General features: G+C 38.2%; 1 protein-coding gene across 2 annotated transcripts in view; it reads right to left on the reverse strand.

Annotated features, from left to right (window-relative positions):
- Window positions 1–25,828, reverse strand: part of srrm3 (serine/arginine repetitive matrix 3) — a 167,922-nt gene that overhangs the window by 26,284 nt on the left and 115,810 nt on the right. The window contains exons 5-11 of one of the 2 annotated variants that reach the window (XM_056457237.1): window positions 17,506–17,634; window positions 16,643–16,723; window positions 14,746–14,787; window positions 12,741–12,776; window positions 9,657–9,707; window positions 7,113–7,196; window positions 2,597–2,777 (exon numbers count right to left, since the gene is read on the reverse strand). In XM_056457237.1, the coding sequence (XP_056313212.1) occupies window positions 2,597–2,777; window positions 7,113–7,196; window positions 9,657–9,707; window positions 12,741–12,776; window positions 14,746–14,787; window positions 16,643–16,723; window positions 17,506–17,634 (604 nt within the window). Of the gene's footprint in view, window positions 1–2,596; window positions 2,778–7,112; window positions 7,197–9,656; window positions 9,708–12,740; window positions 12,777–14,745; window positions 14,815–16,642; window positions 16,724–17,505; window positions 17,635–25,828 lie in introns of both variants that reach the window. The other variant, XM_056457235.1, reaches the window with a different exon arrangement.

Raw genomic sequence — 25,828 nt, forward strand, 5'->3', positions numbered from 1 at the left:
TACGTTTTTGACTCTTTTAAAGCATAAAATCACCGTAATATGTTTGCCGATATTTCAGAAACATGCTCAGTGAACATTCTTGTTTATCTGTACAGTGATAAAAGTCAGATATTCTGCTTTGAAAATGTGCATTACGTGTGAAACGTCTGTCTTTGTTTTGGTCCTTTAACCCGCCCAATACCAGTTTAGCCAATTATATATCAGCACTTCGGTTTGCCTTGGTGGAAAACAGTGTATTTCATTCAATCAGAAAGGCTCTTAAAGCATGCGTCCGTGAGCGAAATGCGACCTCCAGTGGACAGTAGCAGACTCTGAAATGAGATGCAGATTCAGAGTTCCACATGAGGTTATTAATTAGCAATTAATATAAATATTATGAATGTAAACATTAGGTGAGCAGGTTATTGAGATTACGAATTTGCATTGATTGGGCTGTTTGCACCAGACGAAACACGACAGAAATTTAAAGGGTCACGAAACACCAAAACACATTTGTTTGAGCTGTTGACAGTCATATATGTGTCCCACGCTGCTATAAACACTATTAGGACACATATATTACACTAAAAAGTGAAAATTGGTTGTTTTTGCGTTACTTCGAGCAAATTCGTTTTTCCAGTTTGAAACTAATGTTTGAAGCTGCGTCACGCTGATTAGATACTTGCGTGTATTCCAGTGTGGAGAGTGGATGTCTGTACCTACAAGTACGTCTCGTGACGTCTCTGAGTGTGCAGCATTAATTCATGAGAAAGACTTGGTTCAAACCAATCAGCGCGCTCTATTGTGTATGCGGTGCAACTTCATTAATATGCATGATAGCTTCGAAGACTGTTTTTACCTGTTACAGAGTTCAGACGGCAGAGAGACGCCATGTTGTGTTGCCAAAACAAGTGGGAGAAGAAGAATTGTTTGGAGACATGGGTCGTCAGTGTTGCGTTTATTAATGTGCTGCAACGAAGGTTTTGTTTTCATTTCCCGCTATGAGAGCGCAGCTGGACTCATGTGTGGATAACAGTGCACACGACAGAATTATGTTTGTAAGGAACATTTTTTACCTGAGAGCTTTTCACATCTGGAAATGGTGAGATCTGGATTTGTCGCTCGTCTCCTTTTAAAAAAGACGCAGCTCCAGTTGGTGTTGATTGTCCTGTCTCTACAGAATTGTTAAGTAAGAGATCAATGGTCTTTATGTTTATTCAGATGGTAAAGTTAGTTCATATCGTCAGAAGTTCTCTTTCTGTGTTTAAAGACATACCTCAGTCAAAATTAATTAGTTACTAAGTTTACTGTACTGTTAAAATTACTACAATATTATACACTGAAAGATCTGCTGTAAAGGCTGCTCTCTGAATGTAAACATGTAAACACCACAATCAAACTATTACTGCGTGTAGAATTTTGGTGGCCCTTTAAATTCAGCCATTTAGAAGCACAGAATAGTGCACTCACTGCAGTCCAGTGAAATGGTAAGGTTTATAATCTAATCAATACATATTAAACCTCTTTAACATTATTAAATGTAGATGCTGAATCACTGATATGTGTTGGCTTGTCACAGTTCTAAAATTCAATTTTAAACAGTTTAATAAAATTGGCCTCAGATTTAAGATTCTAACTTACATTATTAGCATTTAACACTGAATAAAGCACATGAGGTGTACCTGAGGTAATCATTGTCAGTTTTCTGTCGTTCAGCCGCAAGATGAAGCCGTTTCTAAAATATAAATTTCCACTCCTCTTAACTCTTAATAGGTAAAATATCTCTTCTATCACGTGCCGTTGTTTTGATTTAGAACATGGTTTAAATCAGCATTAAGACTCGACAGTCAGGCACACCGCTGTTGGTGTCGTCAATCTGGCAACCTGCGCTTGTTTTAAACCAGGCCTGCAATACCTTGTTCAACCACTGGGTGTCAAACTTACATACTGCACCTTTAAACTTGAAATGTTATAGCGGGAAAAGAAGATTGAATAAATATATGATGCCATAATCATTATATATAATTTAGCAAAATCTATTTTTCTGTACAATGCATTCAATTAATATATAAAGTTTTGATTTTAGGAATATATTGATTCAGTTATACATGTTATTATGAGAACATAATGCTCTATTTGTTGGTTTGATTGCGTTATTATATTGGAAAGTTATTTTTATGATAAGAGTCTACTAAATAATTTAATTCAAAGGTAAAATATCCCTGATGAATTATGTAAATCAATGGATGCCACAACCTGTAAATCTGTGCGTCTTCTAATGAAGATTTTGTATCCACTGGTTTATACGAGTCCAACATTTCCATTCATTCTCTTTCTAGAACTGAAAAAGTCAACATGGCTCGTACATGAAATTAAGCATGACGTTATTACAGAAGGAAAATGGAGATCTGCCTTGACGAAACAAAACCCCTTCCCGACAAACACAAAAAAATGGCTTGAGAACTGAAAAACTCACAGAATGGAGCCAAAAGAGGGAAAAATATATAGTCAGCTCACACAGATATGACTGAATCTGTCAGAGAAGTGTGTGTGTGTGTGAGATTATTAGTGTAAACAGCCGAGAACAGATGGAGGTAAAGTAGAGGAGACTACATACATCGTTCCCTTTATTCCCCTCCGCGTGATTGGCTCCCGAGTCTTTTCCGTTGCGCACCCGTATGCTGTGGTTTCCATTCTGCCACGTGATTGGCTGCTCGGTGCTGGGGGAGGGAGGGGGGCTGCGGCTGGAGTGACTTCCTTCCTGTTTGTGCCTGTCGTTCCTGCTCTTCGCATTTGATCTGGATTGAAAGGGTAAATTGAAGATCGAATGAGTTTGTATACATTCGCATACAGTGAAATGATTGCATATATGACATACAAGTTCATATTTGGATATCACATATATAAATACAGTTGAATTATTAGCCCCCCTGTATATTTTTCCCCAGATTTCTGTTTAACGGCAAGATTTTCAACACATTTCTAATCATAATAGTTTTAATAACTCATTTCTAATAACTGATTTATTTTATTTTTGCTATGATGACAGTAAATAATATTAGACTAGATATTCTTCAAGACAGTAGTATTTAGCAAATTAAAGGTTTAACCCTTATGTACTGTTGGGGGTGTTTTCATCCACTCTGGTTTGATTTTGAGTCTTAATTTGGCCATAACTTTTTAATGCGTTTCAGCAATAGACTGTAAAAGATATGGACGTAGTATCTGTGACGTCACTCATAGGTTTCTGAAGAGCGCAAATGAAGCTACAAGTAGGCTACAAGTTTTGCTTAGACTTTTCTTTGGGAGAAACGCTTAATGCTTCATTACCTGCGACTCGTTTGTGTTCTGACCACATGTGCTTGGTTGTACACTATATCAATAAAGAGTTTAGTCTTTTAAAAACACTGTTGTAATTGTCACGGTTGCAGGTTTGTGCGCTTACCGGAGTATCTGTTTTGTCACGTGGGTTTGTTTTGTTCGGTTGTCCACGTGTATTTGTTCGGTCACGTGTTATGATGGCACTCAGCTGTTTTGATTAGATCGCCAGCTGAGGTTCATTATGTGAGTCTGTATGTGCTCAGGACTAAGAGGAGTGACTGCTGGACCTCGTTTCGTCTGTCTGTTCCTGCCCAGTATCCCAGTGTCCTCGCCCTCTATTTGTAGCCCTGTTGGTTTAGTTTGACAGGGTCAAATAAACTTTTCACTTGCATATTGGATCCTTCTCTGTACCCTTATTTACTTGTGACAGTAATACATTGAGCCAATAAGCATTGCTCTTCTGACGTTTTTCTACAGGAGGAAAACACGAATTACTTCCAAACACTTCAGATATAGTCTGTGTTAGTAAATGCAAGGCTAATTATGAAATCCAGGCATAACACTGTATGAACGCTTCAGATGACTGTTCTATAGCCTAATCAATCTGACAGATTCTGGAGTGCATTACAGCTCTGAAGAAAATTATAAATGATAATTTATCTTAAAAAAAATAAATACATTTATAGATCGGGTATTTAAGTATATAATTTCACTCACCTGTTAAATGGAGGCAACTTGAATGTTTTGTGAGCACAATTAAGTGCACACAGCATGCCATAGTATCTGATAATTGTAGGAAATAATTCCAAATTCGAATTGACTGTGTAAATCTCCATAAAACAAAACAAAAATACGATGTATATGCCAAGTTCAGCAGCTAATCAGCCAGAATGACATGACGGCGACCAGCGAGAGCTAGCTGTCACTCAAGAGGCCACGCTCTTAATTATGCAGACTTTATATAACTGAATAAAAACGAAACGCATGAGTTATAAAAAAATTCACCCCCTCACAGTTTCCATGAACGGTAATATTAGCTATATGCAACAAATCCATCTTTTGAACCAGGCTGTAAACATGTTTTAATCAGCTATAAAATTGACCAATTCAGCATTGCAGTCAGTGGACATCTGGAGTTTATGGAGCCAGCCCCCGAAGGCCAGTCGATGAATTGCAGTTTCAGTTACTTCCGTATTGGCTTCACGAGGGAGAGCGGGAAGCTGCCGCTTGGTTTCAGCAAATGGAAAGATTTTTGGTGACAAATCTTTTTTTGATACTTATTTTGGGAAAATGCTTAGAATTTTTACACTCTGGGTAAATTTACTACGCTTTTGTTATGTTAGGGATGTTTAGTCTGTACTTCTCAACATCAAAAGGCAGCTGGTCCATAAATAAACAGTCTTTATTTTTGTTTATTTCATGTAGTTCTGAGAGCTGAGATGCATATTTTGATTTTCTCAGACATATCAAAGTAAGTGCACAAAGGTCACTCTCACACTCTCTCACACACACACACACACACACACACACACACACACACACACACACACACACGCGCACACATACACACACACACACACACACGCACAAACATGCGCACACACGCGCACACACACACACACACTCTCACACACACACTTTAATTTGCTGTTAAACTCCATATAAAATCTAAAAAGTAAGCTTTTTTTGCACAGCTCTATCTAAAGCAGGGATCACCAATCTCGGTCCTGGAGGGCCGGTGTCCCTGCAGAGTTTAGCTCCAACTTGCCTCAACACACCTGCCTGGATGTTTCAAGTACACCTAGTAAGACCTTGATTAGCTTGTTCAGGTGTGTTTGATTAGAGTTGGAGCTAAAATCTGTAGGGCACCGGCCCTCCAGGAACAAGATTGGTGACCCCTGATCTAAAGGGTTAATGCTGCCAACTGATGATCAACAGTAAAAATTACAAATTGTACCTGTTCCTAACAGGGAAAACCACCAATAATCAAAAATTCATGAATATATGCTGTCATGGTTTTGCAGTCAAAAAACATGGTTATAATGGAAGTCAATGGGGAAAAAACAGCCACCAACAGTAACTTAGGGAGAGAGAAAAATAAAAATCTTATGCTGCACAAAAACTAACAATGCATCAAAGGCAATGTTCTTACTAATCTATCACTTGTCCAAGACTGTGGTAAAAGATTTTTTTAAAATCCAGACCACAATTACCTTTTATATTGAAAATACGTCATTTTGTGTGTTTTTTTTTCACCAAATCAATGACATCATTTGTGAACTCAGCAAATAAAGAGTTAAATTCTGTCATTCTTAAAAACATTTAGAAGTTTTGATCAGGATTGAGGTTAATTAACAGATTTATGGAAAAAATTTTTTTAAAAAAATGTATCTGATGCATTTTTACAGCAGTTTAATTTAGCAGATGTTTTCATGCGCAACATAATAAAAGGGTAGTTTATTGAAGTGCACAAAGGTTAACTAGGTTAATTAAGTTAATTAGGCAAATTAGGGTAATTAAGCAAGGCAGATTGTATAACAGTGATTTGTTTTGTAGACAATCAAAAAACAATAGCTCTTAAAGGGGCTAATAATATTGGGAAAAAAATTAAACACTGCTTTTATTCTAGCCGAAATAAAACAAATAAGACTTTCTCCAGAAGAAAAAATATTATAGCAAATACCGTGAGAAATTCCTTGCTCTGTTAAACATCATTTGGGAAATATTTGAAATAAATAAATGAATAAATAAATTAATTAATTAATTTTTAAAAAATAATCACAGGAGTGCGAATAATTCTGACTTCAAAATATGTATGCGGCCATTTTTGCAATATTTCAAAATACATTGGATTTTATAAATGTGAAATACAAACAGGAACTTGTATGTCATATAGATCATCTGCATATATTCCATATTCCAGAAGTGGTTTGGATTGGAGTACATACAATTACATTGACAAAATAATTTTCCATGTCCTTGCCTGACTTTTAAAACTGAAATTTCATTCATCAAAATTGATAGTAAGACATTTATAATGTTACAAAAGATTATTTGTATTCATCAAAGAATGCAGGACAAAAATATCAGTTTCCACTCAAATATTTTAAATATTCACAAATGAATATTAAATGAACACAATTCAATTCACAAATATTTCCACACAGATGATATGCATAGATGATTCCTGTGCTTTAAATCAGCATATTAGACCGACTTATGAAGGATCATGAGACACTGAAGCGTAATGATGCTGAAAATGCAGCTTTGAATCACAGGTATACATTACATTTAAACATTTATGTAAATATAAAAACAATTTGTTCAATTTGTAATACAATATTAGAGCTATTACTGATTTTTAATAAACATAAATGCAGTCTTTGTGAATTTTAGAGACTCTTTTAAATGATTTCCAACCTTAGAAGGTTCATAACTGTTAGTAGTATATTGTTTTGGAGTATGGCATTGTATTTTGCACATTGTATTTTGAAGGTTTTCACTCATCATAGCACACATGCTGCTGATGATGTGACAATAAAAATGATTTGATTTGATTTGATACACAATTCATCCATAATTTAAGTCAAAAATGACATAGTTCCTGCAGTAAAATCATGGTATAAGACTACAGAGGCACCTTAAACAGTGTAAGCACTGTCACTTTTCTGTCATTTTAGATAATCCGCTTTCTGACTAATACCACATTACAGCACTTCTATTGTAGTGTTTTGTAAGGAACCATGTTCACCATCGTATATGTTTGTCAGTGGGCCTGTGAAATGGAGATAAGAGGCGAATATAAGACGCACCTGCTGGAGGAGACGGATCCACTGCGGGAGCTACAGCAGCTGCCTCTGTGCTGAGAACTCCTGCTGGGAGAATCCACTGAACACCTGCGGAAAACACACACAAACATGCGTCACACACACGCTCACACACACAGTCTGCTTCACAAGTCTAATTCAATCCTTTCATAAACAATCTATGCATATGGTCCACATGGAAATTAGCATGTGTGGGTGGATGCCGAGTTAGTGCTGTGTGGTTTGATTTTTCTAGGCTGTAAGGTGTTGTGGGACTTTTATGGATTGTTGTTATGTTGCTTCTAGGGTCTATGGTGTTGTGGGTGGTTGATGGAGTGTTGTTATGTAGTTTCTAGGGTGTATGGTGTTATGGGTGATTGATAGGGTGTTGTTATGAGGTTTCTAGGGTGTATGGTGTTGTGGGGGTTAATGGGGTGTTGTTATGAGGTTTCTATGGTGTATGGTGTTGTGGGTGGTTGATGGGGTGTTGTTATGTGGTTTCTAGGGTGAACGGTGTTGTAGGTAGTTGATGGGGTGTTGTTATGAGGTTTCTAGTGTGTATGGTGTTGTAGGTGGTTGATGGGGTGTTGTTATGAGGTTTCTAGGGTGTATGGTGTTGTGGGTGGTTGATGGGGTGTTGTTATGTGGTTTCTAGGGTGAACGGTGTAGTAGGTAGTTGATGGGGTGTTGTTATGAGGTTTCTAGGGTGTATGGTGTTGTGGGTGGTTGATGGGGTGTTGTTATGAGGTTTCTAGGGTGTATGGTGTTGTGGGTGGTTGATGGGGTGTTGTTATGAGGTTTCTAGGGTGTATGGTGTTGTGGGTGGTTGATGGGGTGTTGTTATGAGGTTTCTAGGGTGTATGGTGTTGTGGGTGGTTGATGGGGTGTTGTTATGAGGTTTCTAGGGTGTATGGTGTTGTGGGTGGTTGATGGGGTGTTGTTATGAGGTTTCTAGGGTGTATGGTGTTGTGGGTGGTTGATGGGGTGTTGTTATGTGGTTTCTAGGGTGTATGGTGTTGTAGGTGGTTGATGGGGTGTTGTTATGAGGTTTCTAGGGTGTATGGTGTTGTGGGTGGTTGACAGGGTGTTGTTATGAGGTTTCTAGGGTGTATGGTGTTGTGGGATGGTTGATGGGGTGTTGTTATGTGGTTTCTAGGGTGTATGGTGTTGTAGGTGGTTGATGGGGTGTTGTTATAAGGTTTCTAGGGTGTATGGTGTTGTGGGTGGTTGATGGTGTGTTGTTATGAGGTTTCTAGGGTGTATGGTGTTGTGGGTGGTTGACATGGTGTTGTTATGAGGTTTCTAGGGTGTATGGTGTTGTGGGATGGTTGATGGGGTGTTGTTATGTGGTTTCTAGGGTGTATGGTGTTGTAGGTGGTTGATGGGGTGTTAATATGTGGTTTCTAGGGTGTATGGTGTTGTGGGTGGTTGATGGGGTGCTGTTATGAGGTTTCTAGGGTGTATGGTGTTGTGGGTGGTTGATGGGGTGTTGTTATGTGGTTTCTAGGGTGTATGGCATTGTGTGTGGTTGATGGGGTGTTGTTATGAGGTTTCTAGGGTGTCTGGTGTTGTGGGTGGTTGATGGGGTGCTGTTATGTGGTTTCTAGGGTGTATGGTGTTGTGGGTGGTTGATGGGGTGTTGTTATGTGGTTTCTAGAGTGTATGATGTTGTGGGTGGTTGATGGGGTGTTGTTATGAGGTTTCTATGGTGTATGATGTTGTGTGTGGTTGATGGGGTGCTGTTATGAGGTTTCTAGGGTGTATGGTGTTGTAGGTGGTTGATGGGGTGTTGTTATGAGGTTTCTAGGGTTTATGGTGTGGTGGGTGGTTGATGGGGTGTTGTTATGAGGTTTCTAGGGTGTATGGTGTGGTGGGTGGTTGATAGGGTGTTGTTATAAGGTTTCTAGGGTGTATGGTGTTGTGGGTGGTTGATGGGGTGTTGTTATGAGGTTTCTAGGGTTTATGGTGTTGTAGGTAGTTGATGGGGTGTTGTTATGTATGGGTGTTGCCTGGGTGTTTCAAGTATACCCAGTAAGACCTTGATTAGCTTGTTCAGGTGTGTTTGATGAGGGCTGGAGCTAAAATCTGCAGGACACCGGACCTCCAGGAACAAGTTTGGTGATCCCTGGTTTAGAGTGTTATGGGTGGTTGCCAGGGTGTAATGTGGTTTTGAGTTTTTCGGGTGTAGGGTGTTGTAAATGGTTTTAGCGGTGTTGCTACGCATGTTTAAATACGTTTCAACTGGTTTTGATTCATTGTTAGGTAGTTATTTTGGACGTCAATGCGTTCCTTGAAAAAACGTATAAGTTGTCAGTTCCTTGCTACAGTAGGTAGTTTCTAAGGCATTGTAACTGGTTTTTATTCTGTTCTGGTTGTTTGCTTGAGTCTTTATATGAGATTTAATGATTGACTGACTGCCAGTGCATCGATAAGTGGTTGAGTGTGGAGAAGTCTAGATGGTTACTAATGTGTAGCTAGGTGCTTGCTTACTATACCACATGATGAACGTTTAAGCCTTTCAGAAATGTAATAAAGCCAAACAGAACTCACCTCTTCTTCTGTTTGTTCTTGTCTTTGTGTTTGTTTTTGGGGCTCCCAGATCTGAAAGGAGAAAACAGCCTTGTTGCAATTAAACAACAACTGATTCTGAGATTAAGCTATAAAGTGTTATTAAAAGGTTTGTAAAAGCTGATTGTATATAAGAATGATGTTGTGTTTAAAAGCTACAGGCTTCATCAGTCAGCACTTCTACAGCAAAACTGGATGTTCACTAGGATAGTGACAGTGATTGTCTGACAGATACTCAATTGTGTTTGAGATATTTAGTGAGAGTACACTAGACATCCATGAGCAGAACCTACAGTGCCTTGTCTGTGAACTGATCAATACAAATTTATTTTTTTCTTCAGTGTTGTTTGTAGTAGCACTCAAAGAGACTGACAGACTACTGCTACCAAATGAGTGCTTTCTGTGCCAGTTGACAACTGTGGTGTGAATGATGTTTGATGTAAGGGCTTTGAAACAGCACATACAAGCAAAATAAATCAAAACAGGCTAATTGGAAATACGTGCCTCAGCCAATAATTTTGCGAAACATTAAATACGTTGCTCCGGGTACATTTCATTGTACGCTTCAGATGACAAATCCTCAAGAGGGCGCTGTCTACATTTTTGCAAATCTGAAATATATAACTTAGGAATCATTTTGTTGTGTGTTTCAGATACACGTCCTTCTTGTAGATGTCCAGAAAAAGACAGTACTTGTCGTACAGATCAGCTAGCAAACCACTGAGCAAAATAGTGATTTCAAAAGTCAATGTAAGAGAAAATGCACTGTGACCACATAGTTTTACCTTGATTTTACATTGCTGTTATGTCTTTTGTGAAAGCGTGTTGTCCTGACTGAAACCCGAGCGCTCTGTAGCACAAAAATAACACTGTACAAAGTAAGCAACGAGCAAACTGACCACGTGAAGCAAATGTATTCCATTACAAATCATAAACAGCGTTAATTTGCTTTGTGGTATTTATGGGGTATTGTGAAAAGAACTGCATGAAAATACTCCTCTATTCATCAATAATATGTCCCTGTAAATATCATTAGTTTGAAAAGGAGCAAAATGTGTTGCCATCATGCATGCTGACCTATAACCAGGGCTGGATTAACGTAAGGGCTAGGTGGGGCTGAAGCCCCAGGGCCCACAGAAGAAGGGAGCCCTTGATTGGCTTAAGAATTTATTTGCGCTATAACATGGGAAGTGCCTCTTTGCGTTATGCTTTCTCTCGTCGATAATGTGAAGTGTTCCTTTCAGTTCGCTGCTGTTCAAAAACAGTGATGCCGGTGCTCGGAGTGCTCCGAACTCAGGCTCAGAGTGGGTGTAGCCCAATCAGAATATTGGGTGTTTGAGTCACCCATAAGTGTGATCAGGTGTCCCAATTTTCCCAGGACAGTCCCTTATTTCAGCACTACCGTGAGAACCGTCCAGTCAAGAGTAGGCTTACCAAGCTTGTCGTAGAACAAAAAATTAAATTCAAACAGTCTTCATCATTGATTAACTTGTGCATGTAGTAACAAAAGCTGGGATAGGCGGAATCATGCTGAACGGACACAACCAAAGCGCAGTCTCAGCCACGCGGCAGTTACAGCTGGACTCAAAAAAAGCAGCGCACGCCTGCAGCAGCAGTTATCAAAATGCAGTTCTCAAAATGTCCATCGTTGTGGAGGATGTATTTCAAATAAATACACTCTGTAATATTTTACAGTACGTCTAACTGAACCAGTTAGAAAGCAAACTTTTTTATGAATGTTTACTTTACCCCTTTTATGAAAATGACCATAATAACATGGAGCAATGAAATACTGGCGCTGGCTTTAATCAGACAATATATCTGATGCAAAGATATATTGCATAAAATAAAAGCATGCTAGCCTTCTGTAACTAGACCACAATATTTTGGATATTAGAAGCATGGATTTTAAAGCTAAACCCCTATTTTAAGAGTTCACACATAGCTGATTATTGATTATAAAGCTTGTTTGGCATGCTGTCCTGGGAAAGAGCCCTGAGCTCATAAGATCCTCGAGCCCAGGGTTCCCTCCCATTTGCAAGGTGAGAGGGGAGTTTGAGCTCAGGTAGATCTGGAAAACTCCCCTGCTGTAGTAGCTAATGAACAGATAGTGATTGCTCTTAAGAGATAACTACTTATAGGAGCATGTCTATGGTGCTGATTTGGATTAGTCAATTTACTTAAGTTGCATGTTATTGGATGGTTCGAGGAAACCGGGGAACCCAGGGGAAACCCACGTGAGCACAAGGAGAACGTGTAAACTCCGCACAGAAAAGTTGGCTGGCTTGGTAAGGACTAGAACCAGTGACGTTCTTACTGTGAGGCAACAGTGCTAACCACTGGGCCACTGTGCCACCCTTCTAGGAAAGGAGGAGGAGTAGGGGTGGAAGGGGGGATTCTTCAAAATGAAGATGACTGTTATATTTAGGGTATTTATAGTGGCTTAGGAATCATCTGATTGGTGAATCATAAATTGAATAATGCGGGACCGGCCATAAGCAATCATACGCATGTGATCCTCTCGAAATTAGTTCATAAATAAACTTCACTTAAAGTATTTATTCTAAAGCACTAATTTAGGAAGTATTGCAAATGTATTTTGTTGCTGATTTTTGCAGCCTGTTTGATCTTTAAAGTTCATATTATGTCATTACTTAATTTTGTATAGCCTACTTACAGGCCTGTTTTAATAAAATAGAAATAAATAAGTAATAATCAAATATAAATAATAATAATAATAATAACAATAAATATATATATATTTGTGAGGTAAAAAAATAAAAGGGGGCCCTTGAATTTGCTATAGCCCTAGAGCCAATGTGTTCTTAATCCGTCTTAATTATAGGCTGAGGTATCTAATTTTTGTCTGTTTTTGTCTGTTTTTGGAGTTTCACAGAGCTAAAGCATGTATTTCTAATGAGCTTGTGTTGAAATAAACCGTGGCTGCTCACTTTACGTGTCAATAAATGACTCTTGAACAAGCTGTAAAGTAGATATTGGCTTATACAAACCCTGCAGTCTCCAAATCAACAAATCTAATTGATCTCAGATCCGCTTAGTGTTTACCTGTGCCTCCTCTTCCTCCGCGAGCCAGATGTGGACCTGAGACAGAGAGAACAATGGGTTAGATATTAGATTGTGACCCCAGACAACTGATGCTGTTTGCAGACTAAAGTGAAGCTCAGCACTGAAATCACACTTAAACTGTCTGAATTAAAAATGTACGTTTACATTCAGGAACAAGGATCAAGTCAGTGCACTTGCCGTTAATTGAAGCACAAACACTTCTCAAGCAAATGACTCAACAAAATAAAGTTTGATTTGTTTGTAGTGATAATATATAGGTGGTGTGGTACATTAATTATTTACTGTAGCTGATATACTTCCAATGTTCATTCATTCATTCATTTCCTTCTGGATTAGTCCCTTATTTATCATGTGTTTGGACTGTGGGGGAAACTGGAGCAGCGGAGGATACCCATACGAACACAGGGAGAACATGCAAACTCCACATAGAAATGCCAACTGACATTGTTACTTATTATATAGTAGAACTTGAGTAATTATTAATGCAAATTATTATGCAAATGTGTGTAAATATCAATAAGTATTATATTAATAATATTGAATAATATGTAAACGTTTATTTGATTTATTCACAATACAGCTTGTAAAGTAATATTCTCTGTCTTGTGTCAGCGCCAATAGCCTAGTGGTGCTCACGGCGACCCAAGTTCGATTCCCGGCTCAAGGTCCTTTGCCGATCCTTCCCCTATCTCGAAAGGAGGACGCAGTGGCGCAGTAGGTAGTGCTGTCGCCTCACAGCAAGAAGGTCGCTGGTTCGAGTCATGGCTGGGTCAGTTGGCGTTTCTGTGTGGAGTTTGTATGTTCTCTCTGCGTTCACGTGGGTTTCCTCCGGGTGCTCAGGTTTCCCCAGTCCAAAGACATGCGGTACAGGTGAATTGGGTAGCAGGGCTCGACAATAAGGACTGCCCGATGGCCAGCGTGCGAGACGCTCGGGCTAGTGTACAGAATGTTAGGCTGCGACTGTCTGTCAATTGCGTGCAAATACAATCTAAAGCAGGTCGCACACCAGAAGCGCCACGCAGCGCCATACATTTCAGAATTCCAAACATAGGTTTCTATAAGGGTACACACACTAGCCACGACTCAGGACGCTGTTCATTTCTCTGCTGCGCCACAGAGCGCCATCTAATTAGTTTCATGTTAAATATCATGCGAATGTCCGCGTCTGGTGTGTGATACTTTAACTGTCATGTGTGTGCCGTGTCACGGTGCCGAGCGACCTGCTTAAATTGTCCGTAGTGTATGTGTGTGAATGAGTGTGTATGGATGTTTCCCAGAGATGAGTTGCAGCTAGAAGGGCATCCGCCGCATAAAACATGTGCTGGATAAGTTGGCGGTTCATTCCGCTGTGGCGACCCCAGATTAATAAAGGGACTAAGCCGAAAAGAAAATGAATGTATGAATATTCTGTCTTTTAGATATATGAGAGACTTACATTGATTACTAAATAAGAGGTATTTTGCAAACATCTACTGCATTTGTATTGTAAACTTTAAATAAAAAATCACAAGTTATTATTTTTTATGTCATGTTTTAAGTTTTAGTTATACTCTCTATATATTATATCTCTATATATCTCCTATCTGATAGGATGTTGTTATGAGGTTATGGTGTTGTAGGTGGTTGATGGGGTGCTAACTCTCTATATATCTCTTTACTCTCTTCTTTTTTTTTTACAAGCTTCTTCGCAAAAATAGCAAAAAAAAAGACAGATTCTGACAATTAGCACATGTTTACATGATGTTCAAGTACAACTTTTCATGAATTTTGGCCACTCGTTTATAAAACAATGGCATTTTAGGCTGATTGAAGTACAGAAGTGATGAATGCAAAAAATTAGCATACTAGAGTGCGCTCTTCAGCACATTCCCTAAGGGACAGATTGATGAATACTGGCAGGAAGATCAGTGCTAATGGACTGGTGAATGATGCACACCTGTGTGAATGAACGAACACATACACTAACACACACACACACACACACCTGTCTCTTTTGTGTTTCTTTCCGCTTTTCTTCCTCTTGTCTCTGCGGGTGGGAGACAGACTGTCAGCTCTAAGTATCACACAAACACATCACACATGCTTTCATTATCTCTCTTTTTTCTATTGATGAATCATTTTAAATGTTTTGCTTTTCACTGTTGCTCTTGCATTCTTTCATTTTTCTGTTCCTAGTTACAGCACATCACTTTAAGTCTTACTCATAATTATAGCAAAACTTCTGACACACCTTAAACATTTCAACTTCGGATTGTTGATGCAATTGAAATGCATGAAATAAGAGATATAGTGGAAATGCCCTCTGCATTTTTGATAACATATGCATTTGACAAACATAATCATCCAGGTCTCTTATATGTTTAGAAGACAGTGGCAGTGGCAGTGGCATTTGAAGTGGCATTTAACCCCTTGCAGAATCTCTGAATATGTAAATAATCTTAACAAAATTAATTTAATTAAAAACGTATTTATTTATTTATTTATTTATTTATTTATTTATTTATTTATTTATTACTGTCCTGAGTAAGATATTTTACATAAAAATGTTTATATATAGTTCACAGGATCCAACTAAATAGGTGAAATTATTTAAATATACCTGTGTATAAGTATGTGAACCTCTGGTTTTTAATAATGTGAGTGTTTTCCTGACAGCCTAGCAGTGTTTTTTACTTTGTGATGGTTGTTGATGAGTCTCTTGTTTGCTCTGAACAGTTAAACAGGCTAAAATAGTCTATGTGCTGTAGATTCGTCAGTTTTCCAGCATCTTCTGTGGATTTGATCCCTTTCAGTCAATGACAGTATAATTTTGAGATGCATATTTTCAGACTGAAGGCAACCGAGGGACTCAAACATTATTTTTACTATACTGAAGAGTACTATACACACTATTTAAAATGCTTCAAATGCTCTCCGAAGCTCCAGAAGGAAACTAAATGCATTCATTGCTGAGGGGTGCAAACTTTTGAAAATGTCCATATTTTTCTTATTTTGCTGAAACATATATATTTTTTCATTTAGTACTGCCCTTCGGATGCAACAGAAGATACTTGCATGCTTCCTGCAAGACAAATTAAGAACAATTTACCTTAATCTTTGAATGCAAAAGTTTTCACCCCCCAATTTTTAACCATTCCAGCTATGTTTTTGTTTTGTGAACTATATTTAAACATTTTTAATGGTAAAATATCTTACTCAGGACCGCTAAATAAAGTAAAAATAAAAACATTTTCACTCCCAAGCACATAATAAATCATGTTATTCACATTTTCACAGATTCTATGAGGGGTTCACAAACTTTTGTATGCTGTATTATGGACACAGAGTGAACTGACTTTTCTTTTTTAAATTAAAATGATTACGCACAGTTTTAGATGACAGAAAGCGAACTAACCGGCTGTTTCTCCGTGCCTTCTTCTCTAAAAAGGTTCAAATGCTCTCAGAAACTTCAGAAGGAAACTAAATGCATTAATTGCCGGTGGGTGAAAACTTTAAAAAAAGGAGTAAGAGGTCCAAATTATTCTTATTGTGCTGATATATATATTTTCCATTTATTATTGCCCTTCGGATGCAACAGAAGATACTTGCGTGTTTCCCGGAAGACAAATGAAGCATGATTTACCTTGATCTTCGAATGCAAATGTTTTCACCCCCCAATTTTTAACCATTCCAGCTATGGTTTTGTTTTGTGAACTATATTGCAAAATAAAGTAAAAATAAAAAAAATTCACCCCCAAGCACATGATAAATCATGTTATTCACATTTTCACAGATTCTACGAGGGGTTCACAAACTTTTGCATGCTGTATAATGGACACAGAGTGAACTGACTTTTCTGTAAATTATGACGCACTGTTTTAGATGACAGAAAGCGAACTAACCGGCTGTGTCTTCGTGCCTTCTTCTTTTTCCTCTTCTTTGGCCGAGGTGAAGGTGAACTGCTGGATTTTCTCTTGGGTCTGCTGCAAGAAGACAAGACATTGTGGAACATAATCAAGCCAAAAGTATTATATTTGGTAAGCAAAGTACATTTTAGTTGTGTTATTTGTCCCCTCAACGTAAACAAGTGTTTGCATACAATGACTAAACCCCTGAAGAGATTATAATGGAAGCAGTCTAGAGTTTTAACATTAAATTGCACAAAAGATTTTTCAAAAGGTTTTCAGATGCAATTTGTATAAAATAAAAAGCTGATGTAATGGCTCCACCTCCCTTTTATTTCACTCAGATACTTAAATCTTGGACATAAGCCATTTATTAAAGCTTAGTTTACCTCAAAATGAACATTCAGCCATCATTTACTCAGCTTCATGTCATTGAAAACCATGAGAAATGTTCATTTTCTTTGATTAAACTGCTCATTTCATATGGACTTATCTTTGTATTAGAGTGTATTAGAGTGTCAACGATTTAAATTAATCTATTCAAATAAAACAATTATGTCCATTTTATTCAAATAAAAATACTATACTGATCACTTTACAAATATTCTGGTTGAAAATACTTTACTGGATAAACAGACATCTGTCGATTTTATAACAAACACCTTCATTTGTATTATAAAAATGAACAAAAGTGGGTTTAAAAGGACACCAGGATGAGTGAATGATAGCAGAAGTTTAATTTTGGGGTAAACTAACCCTTTAAATGCTAAATGTTTAGTAAAATGGAGGGCAGAGCTTAGTAAAGGATTATTAACTCTTAATACAATATCATCTTCTTCCATCTCCTTTCTGCTGTTTACCTGCAATCATCATAAGCAGCCGAGTCTTGCTCATAATACTCTCCATCCCAGTCATAGTCTTGTTCATAGCCGTCAGTGTACGCGACATTTTGCACATGATCTCCATCTTCATGAGGAAGCAGCCTGACCCTGTGTATGCAAGAGGTCAAAGGTCATGACATGTACTGGTCTACAATGCAATAACGAGCTGTTGTACTTTGACTCAGTCTAGATGTGTCTCCTGCATGCATGAATAATAAAAACAAACTCAATGACCTCACTTCGATCTCTACAAGATCTCTACTATGAGGTCTGTTTTTTTATGTTTGTGAAACATCTATTTTAAATATTTGAAAAAGAATTAAAAGTATACTGTTAGTTTTACTTTTCTACCTTTACTAACCAATTCCACCAAGCCCAAACTGCAATGGCGACCTCTCTCTCTATCTCTTTCCATTTCTCGCTCTTACTCTTTCTGAGGGTCTCTGTGAGGACAGTCTCTCTTGCGAGGGCTAGTCTGAGAGAATGTGTTTTGCTTGTGTTTAATTCTCTTGTCTAAAGTTTTGAGATCTGAAAGTGCAATGTGTTTACATGTCCAGTTAACTGATGTATTTGAGTGATACCTCAGAAAGATTGTAGGAGTGAGTAAGTCGCTCGATATACATACACAACACCGAGATTCATCTGTGTATTAGTTCATTAGGTTCAGGAGAATGTGCTGCTTTGTGTATGTTTGTTTTTAATTAGAGAGTAGTTTAGTTAATGTCATGATTACCAGCGATCTCTAACCACCAGAGGTCGCTGGTAAGCACTCACCCTTACAATACATATGGACTACAAATCCGCCATTCATGGACTACATTTTCATACATGCACTCCGTTCCACAAACACACATGCTTCCTCATTTTGACTGATTACATTTGCACCAGCTGAGGATTGTCAGAGACTGATTACACACACTATTTAAACCACACACACTCTCACTTCCATTGCCGAGTCTTGTTTTACTGTAAAGTGACATTACAACGCGTTTCCTTAGTCTTGTTTCTCCGTGTGTTTACCCTAGCCTTGTTTACCTAGTTATCCTTGTCTGCCGCCTGCCTTTCGAACTCTCGCCTGTGTTTGATTACGATTCTGGACTGCCTTCATACATCTGTTTGCACCTGTGTTGACCATTGCCTCCCTGAGTTTGAATAAACCTGCACATGGATCCTAAACCTCAGTTGTCTCTGTCACTCCCCGTGTTACAGTTAAGGTGTTTGGTACGTTGAAGATGTTTCTTTTCATGCTTTCCTTTTCATATTTAGTTTAGTTTGTTGAAAACAGTTACTGAGTTTTGTTATATTTATTTCTTTGATTTAAGCACATCTAACTACTTCCTCTCCACCCCCAGGTAATTCATCATTTATTTATTGTAAATATTTTTCTTTCACAGTATAATATAGTTTCACTGGAAGTATGGGCAATAAACAATTGCAGTGATACTTGGTTCTTCAGTCGTTTCTTTCTCCCTCCATTTGTTACTGTTACGGCTGTTGCCTGTCTGTTTGTGCTTGCGTGTGTGTCATGACGTCACTCACTGTTTGTTTCCTAGAGTCCGCCTTTGCGCACCTGCGGCGAGTTGCGCTCATTGAAAATTGTCTATAAAAATGGACCAACATTAAGCGGAGAGAGAGAAAGGAGACTTCACAGCCAGCCATCAAGCCTTTATTTTCTTTAATTTACTGTTTTGTTTCCCTTAAATCTTACTTTGATCTGATTTGTTAATTGTTGGGTTGTGTAGTCTTTGGTTAGTTTTGTATATTTGTTGGAAACCGTGAGTTTTTGATTCTTTATTCATTCTTTCTTAGTTGTTACACATGATTAATTTGATTGTTTTGGTTGTAATAAATTGATTAATTTAGACTTCTTCATCGTGTGTACTCTTTATGTTGCGTTCCCTTTAAGGATGAATTCTTTTGTATTGATTTAACAAAAGGGTTCGTAACATTACACACACACTCAACTATTATATGTCATGTCAAATACCCTTGGTTTAATATTAACATCTAAAAGGACGTAACATACTTGTTTTTTTATTCCTGTTTATGTAAAGCACTTTGAATTGTCACTGTGTATGAAATGTGCTATAGAAATAAACTTGCCTTGCCTAATAGTTTAATAAAATAGGAGATTTTTGGAAATCACCAAAGCGACCCATTGTCTCGCGACCGACCCCCACTTTGAGAACCACTGCTGTATACGATCGAAGAAAGATATAGCTTAATAATATTGACCTTAAAATGATTAAGGTCAATATCTTCTCTTAAACTCATATATCTTCTCTCTCTATATCTTCTCTTAAACTCAGACAAAACAGAATTATTACTTATTGGGCCAAAATCCTGTACACAGCAGATCTCACAACTCGACCTACAATTAGAGGGATACAAAGTTAGCTTTAGCTCTACTATAAAAGATCTGGGTGTCATATTAGACAGTAATTTAACTTTTAAAAATCATATATCCCATGTCACAAAAACTGCTTTCTTTCATCTGAGAAATATCGCTAAGTTACGAAGTATGCTATCCATCTCAGATGCAGAAAAGCTAGTCCATGCTTTTATGACTTCTAGGCTGGACTACTGTAATGCACTGTTTGCTGGCTGCCCAGCATCCTCTATTAACAAACTTCAATTAGTACAAAATGCAGCTGCCAGAGTTCTTACCAGGTCTAGAAAATTTGATCACATCACCCCAATTTTATCCTCCTTACACTGGCTGCCTGTTAAGTTTCGTATTGAATTTAAAATATTGCTTCTTACATATAAATCTCTAAATAATCTAGCTCCTGTTTATCTAACCAATCTTCTGTCTCGCTACAATCCAACTCGCTCTTTAAGGTCTCAAAACTCAGGGCTTCTGGTAGTACCTAGAATAGCAAAGTCGAGTAAAGGAGGTCGAGCCTTCTCATTTATAGCTCCTGAACTCTGGAATAGCCTTCCTGATAACGTCCGAGGCTCAGACACACTCTCCCAATTGAAAACTAGATTAAAGACCTATCTGTTCAGTAAAGCATACACTTAGTGCACCACTTGGGGGCTTCCACACAGGTTATGCATCTTGTTGATATACACTATGAACATCAGCTACGCTAATTATTCTCTTTATTCTCCATTTCCACCTGGGGACACTCTTCCCGAGGCCCTCAGACTATGCAGAGTCACTGATTCGATCCAAGACCAACGACGAGATGATCCCAAGGTTTCCATATCCTGGACCAGGCCGAATCCTGAGCAGCTACTGTGGTGGTCATGGAGGAGTGGAGAACATGAGACTGATTCCTGTGACGCTCCAGAGACAGACGAGTCTTCGCTGAGGCCAGCTTCCAGCCTCTGCCACTGATTAAAATGGTCGTGCCCAACTGAGCCTGGTTTCTCTCAAGGTTTTTTTTCTTCACTTCCACCTTTAGTGAAGTTTTTTTTTCCCTCTCCGCTGTCGCCACTGGCTTGCATGTTTCGGGATCTGTAGAGCTGCGCATCGATGGATTTGCTCTTCAGTATTTGGACTCTCAGTAGTAATAATTAAACCACACTGAACTGAGCTAAACTGAACTGAACTTAAACACTACAAACTGAACTACACTGTTCCTATTTACTGTGACCTTTTATGTGAAGCTGCTTTGACACAATCTACATTGTATAAGCGCTATACAAATAAAGGTGAATTGAATTGAATTGAATTATTGTTACAGTCAAATGTATATTATGCCTGTCTGTTTTGCTTGTGTGTGCTCTCTCTCTCTCTCTCTCTCTCTCTCTCTCTCTCTCTCTCTCTCTTTCTCTCTCGCTCGCTCCCTCCCTCTCTCTCTGTCAATTCTCAGGTACGATCATTCCAGTTTCCCATTCGTCCGTGAAGATGTCAATCTCTATTCCACCCTGTGACGTCATCAACATAGCTACCAATCAGAATAGGAGCTCACAGTTTAAAGGGACGCGAGCGGGGAAGCTCGTTCTGCTTTTGCTCTGTCTTGCTTGCCTTATGTTTGCTTGCTTTTGTGTGTGTTTTGGCTTGTTATGAGATGTGATATTGATGTTAGTTTAGAGTTTTGATTTTGGTCTTGTTCTTGTTGTGTTCATAGCTGTTACCGTCTTGTATGTGTGCTTGTGAAAATCCCCTCAGCTTTTCCCTGGGATTCGAGGAGTTTAGAGGTCACGTGACATACATCTTGCATCACGTAGATAACTCCACTGTCTAAACACACTAGTTTAGAAGTGAGCGCCACCCGCTGTAAGATTTCTCTATATTTTTGGTTAGAAGAGTAGTTTTATTTATAGCGTGAAAACGCTGAAGCTGTTCTGTTTGTTTATTTTCTATTAGATAGTTTAGAGGGTAGATATTAGCTAGATTTGGGTGTTTTGTTATATTGCTTTCATTTATTTGGCGCCACTTAATTCTCGTTTCCCCCATCCATAATATACCTTGATTTATTCTCTTTTGTGTGATCTTGTAAATAATACTTTTCTGTTTGCCTTTTTTCACTATTGTAAATAAATTCACTTATTTTTGGCAGTATTTTGGTGGTTGTTGTTGAAATTTTGCCACCAACTCACTACAAATTTTAACCACCTTTAAATGTTACCTCTTAAACCCTAGAGCAAAACTATAAAGTCGTAACAGTTATAAAAAATAAAAAACTGCTTTTATTCTAGCCGAAATAAAACAAATAAGACTTTCTCTTTATAAAAACACACATGATCTTTCTCAGGAACAGAATAACACTGATTAATATAACGAGAGTGCCAAACTTCACACTTATAATGCTCTCTCTCTCTCCCTCATTATAAAGCTTCAACTTCTCCTCATTATCCTTCCTAGCACGTTAGTCTGTCTGAAATGATCAGTTTCTTCGTCACACTGGTAAATGTCAGCCTTCTGTATCTCTCTCCACTAATTGGTACTTCATGTTGTTTGCGATGTGTGTTTTTTTTTCTGATTTCCTGCACATTATTTGTTAACACTCTTGTATTTCTCTCATTTCTTGTTTTTATCAAGCTGCAACCTCCCGCTCTCCCTCGGTAAGCCAATACGGAAGTAACTGAAACTGCAATTCATCAAAATTCCGCTAGTCCTGGCTCCATAATAGAGCAAAGTGCAATTGAGCCCACTGTTAGAATGGCCAACTTTACAGCAGAAAAAAAGGTGTTTACAGCCTGGTACAAAGAACGATGTTGGTTCATATAGCTATTATTACCCTCCATGACAACTGTGAGGGGGGTGAATTTTTTTATAACTCATCCATTTCCTTTATTTTAGGTTATATTAAGTTTGCATAATTAAGGGCGTGGCCACTTGAGTGACAGCTAGGTCTCGCTGGTCGCCGTCACTTCACCTCAGCTGAATCGGGCAGATTAGCCACTGATCTCGGCATATTCATCGTATTTTTGTTCTGTTTATGTGGCTTTACACAGTCAGCTGCCTTTTGGACTTATTTCTTACAATTATCAGATGATATGGGATGCTGTGTGCATTTAATTGTGCTCACAAACCATTCATGTGGCCTCCGTTTCCCATGTAAGTAAAGTTATATACTGATATACCATCTCTATAAATGCATTTGTTTTATTTAAGATCATTTATCATTAATATTTTTCTTTAGACCCGTAAAGCACTCCAGAATCTGACAGATTGATAAGCTGTAGGCTCTAGAACAGTCATCTGAAGCGTTATCATACAGTGTTATGCTGGAGTTCATCAATAGTCTTGCATTTACTAACACAGACTAGATCTGAAGTGTTTGGAAGTAATTCACGTTTTCCTCCTGTAGAAAAACGTCATAAGAACAATGCTTAGGGGCTCACTGTATTACTACAGTGTTTTTAAAAGTCTAAACACTTTATTGATATAGTGTACAGCCAAGCACATGTGGTCAGAACACAAATGAGTCGCAGGTAATAAAGTATCAAGCGTCTCTCCCAAAGTAAAGTCTGTCTGCTAGGTCTAAGCAAAGTGCCAGCAGGCGTCTGTAGCTCCGCTCACTCTCCGCCTCTTTGCCCTTGTTTGGTATCCCGCCGTGGGTGCGATGACGCGCAAACAAAATGGCGACGGTTGGCCGCGCCTACTTGTAGCTTCTTTTGCAGTGTTCAGAAACCTATGGGTGACGTCACGGATGCTACGTCCATGTATTTTACAGTCTATGGTTTTTATTTATCTTCTGCAAAGTGTCTGTAGGTGTTTGAAAGGCACAATATAAATAAAAAGGTGACATTTTACAATAATGTTCAACTTGTTGAATTGAACAAACAATGAATAATACATTTATTACAATATTTATTCATTTTTGTTAACATTAGTTAAATAAAGTCATTCATTGTTAATTCATGTTAACTCATGGTGCTTTAACTAATGTAACAAGCATGCATTTAGACATTAATAATGCAGTAGTAAATGCTGAACTATAATTAATAACTGATGTAAAAAGCACTGCTCGTTATTAGTGAATGTTAGTAAACACATAAATATTTGCAAAATGAAAGTGTGACTGGGCGTCACGGTGGCTCAGTGGTTAGCACTTTAGCCTCACAGCAAGAAGGTCACTGGTTCGAGTCATTTCTGTGTGGAGTTTGCATGTTCTGCCTATGATTGAGTGGGTTTCCTACGGGTGTGCCGGTTTCCCCCACAGTCCAAACACATGCGCTACAGGCGAATCGATGAACTAAATTGTTTATGCGTGAATGAGAGAGTGTATGGGTGTTTCCCAGTGCTGGGTTGCAGCCGGAAGGGCATCCACTGCGTAAAACATGCTGGATTAGTTTGTGGTTCATTATTAAGCTATTAGAATTACCATATTTTATTCATTAAAAAAATAATGGCAATCGAGATTCCTTTTACTGAATCGTTTCAATAAGTATTCATCCATTCAATTTCCTTCGGCTTAGTCCCTTTATTTGTCAGGGGTCGCCACACCACTAACTATTCTGGCATATGTTTTAAGCAGCGGATGCCCTTCCAGCTGCAACCCAGTACTGGGAAACACGTTCACACACACACACTCATACACTACGGCCAATTTAGTTTATTCAATTCCCCTATAGCGCATGTGTTTGGACTTATAATTACACATTCATTCAGTCACAACTCGTCCCTATATTGTTTATTAAGGTATCTGAAATCTCATTTAACGTAAGCATGATTTGAAAACAACATTAGCACTATTTATTTGACTTAACATGGTTTTACTATTTAGAATTTGCAAACACTAACGTTACGATTTTTTATCATCAAGGAGAAAGTCTGAATGTGTGTGAATATAAACTTTACCTCAATCGAACTGAGCCTGTAAAAACAGTACTCTTTATTGTTTTTACATTAATATGCTTTATTTTCCAGTTTTCCAGTATCTCTTTGAGTAATTTTGTTTTTGGACTTATTAATATATACAAATTTAGGTCATAAAAATACATCTCTAATTTAGTTATTTTACGTTAGTTCAAGTAAATTAATAACTTGTTGGCTTAATGTAATGTAAATGCTTTAGAGGATCTTAAGTGTTGGCACTTGTTAATTAATGTGGGTGGTTATTATACTAGTTATATAAAAATAATGATTAATGTCATCCAATATTCATTCTTTCATTTTCTTGTCGGCTTAGTCCCTTTATTAATCTGGGGTCGCCACAGCGGAATGAACCGCCAACTTATCCAGCATTTGTTTTATGCAGTGGATGCCCTTCCATCCACAACCCATCTCTGGGAAACATCCAAACACATTCATTCACACTCATACACTACGGCCAATATAGCCTACCTAAGTCACCTGAACCGCATGTCTTTGGACTGTGGGGGAAACCGGAGCACCCGGAGGAAACCCACACCAACACGGGGAGATCATGTAAACTCCACACAGAAATGACAACTGGCCCAGCTGGGACTCGAACCAGCGACCTTCTTGCCGTGAGGTGACAGTGCTAACCACTGAGCCACCGTGCCGCCCTATCTAAGCAAATGGTCACACTTTATTTTGATGGTCCCTTTGTTGAATTTAAGTTACATTGCATCTACATGCCGACTAATTGTCATTAGATTATAAGTAGACTGTTAGGTTGGGGTTAGGGTTGGTTTAAGTTGACATGTACTTGCAACGTTTCTTATAGTCAGTTAAATGTCTGTTGAAGGAGCATTTCAACAGATATTAAGCAGACAGTCTACTAATACTCGAAAGGACCATCAGAATAAAGTGTTACTGAGCAAATTGTGAAATTGGGTAAATGTTTTAATGTCTTTACATGTAATAAGGCATTTGTAATATTAGTAATAGTACTATAGTACTTAAAATAGTAGTTAAAAGCAGGTTATAGACTGAGTT

This window comes from Danio aesculapii, chromosome 5 (genome assembly GCF_903798145.1).
Source record: "Danio aesculapii chromosome 5, fDanAes4.1, whole genome shotgun sequence".
NCBI lineage: Eukaryota > Metazoa > Chordata > Actinopteri > Cypriniformes > Danionidae > Danio > Danio aesculapii.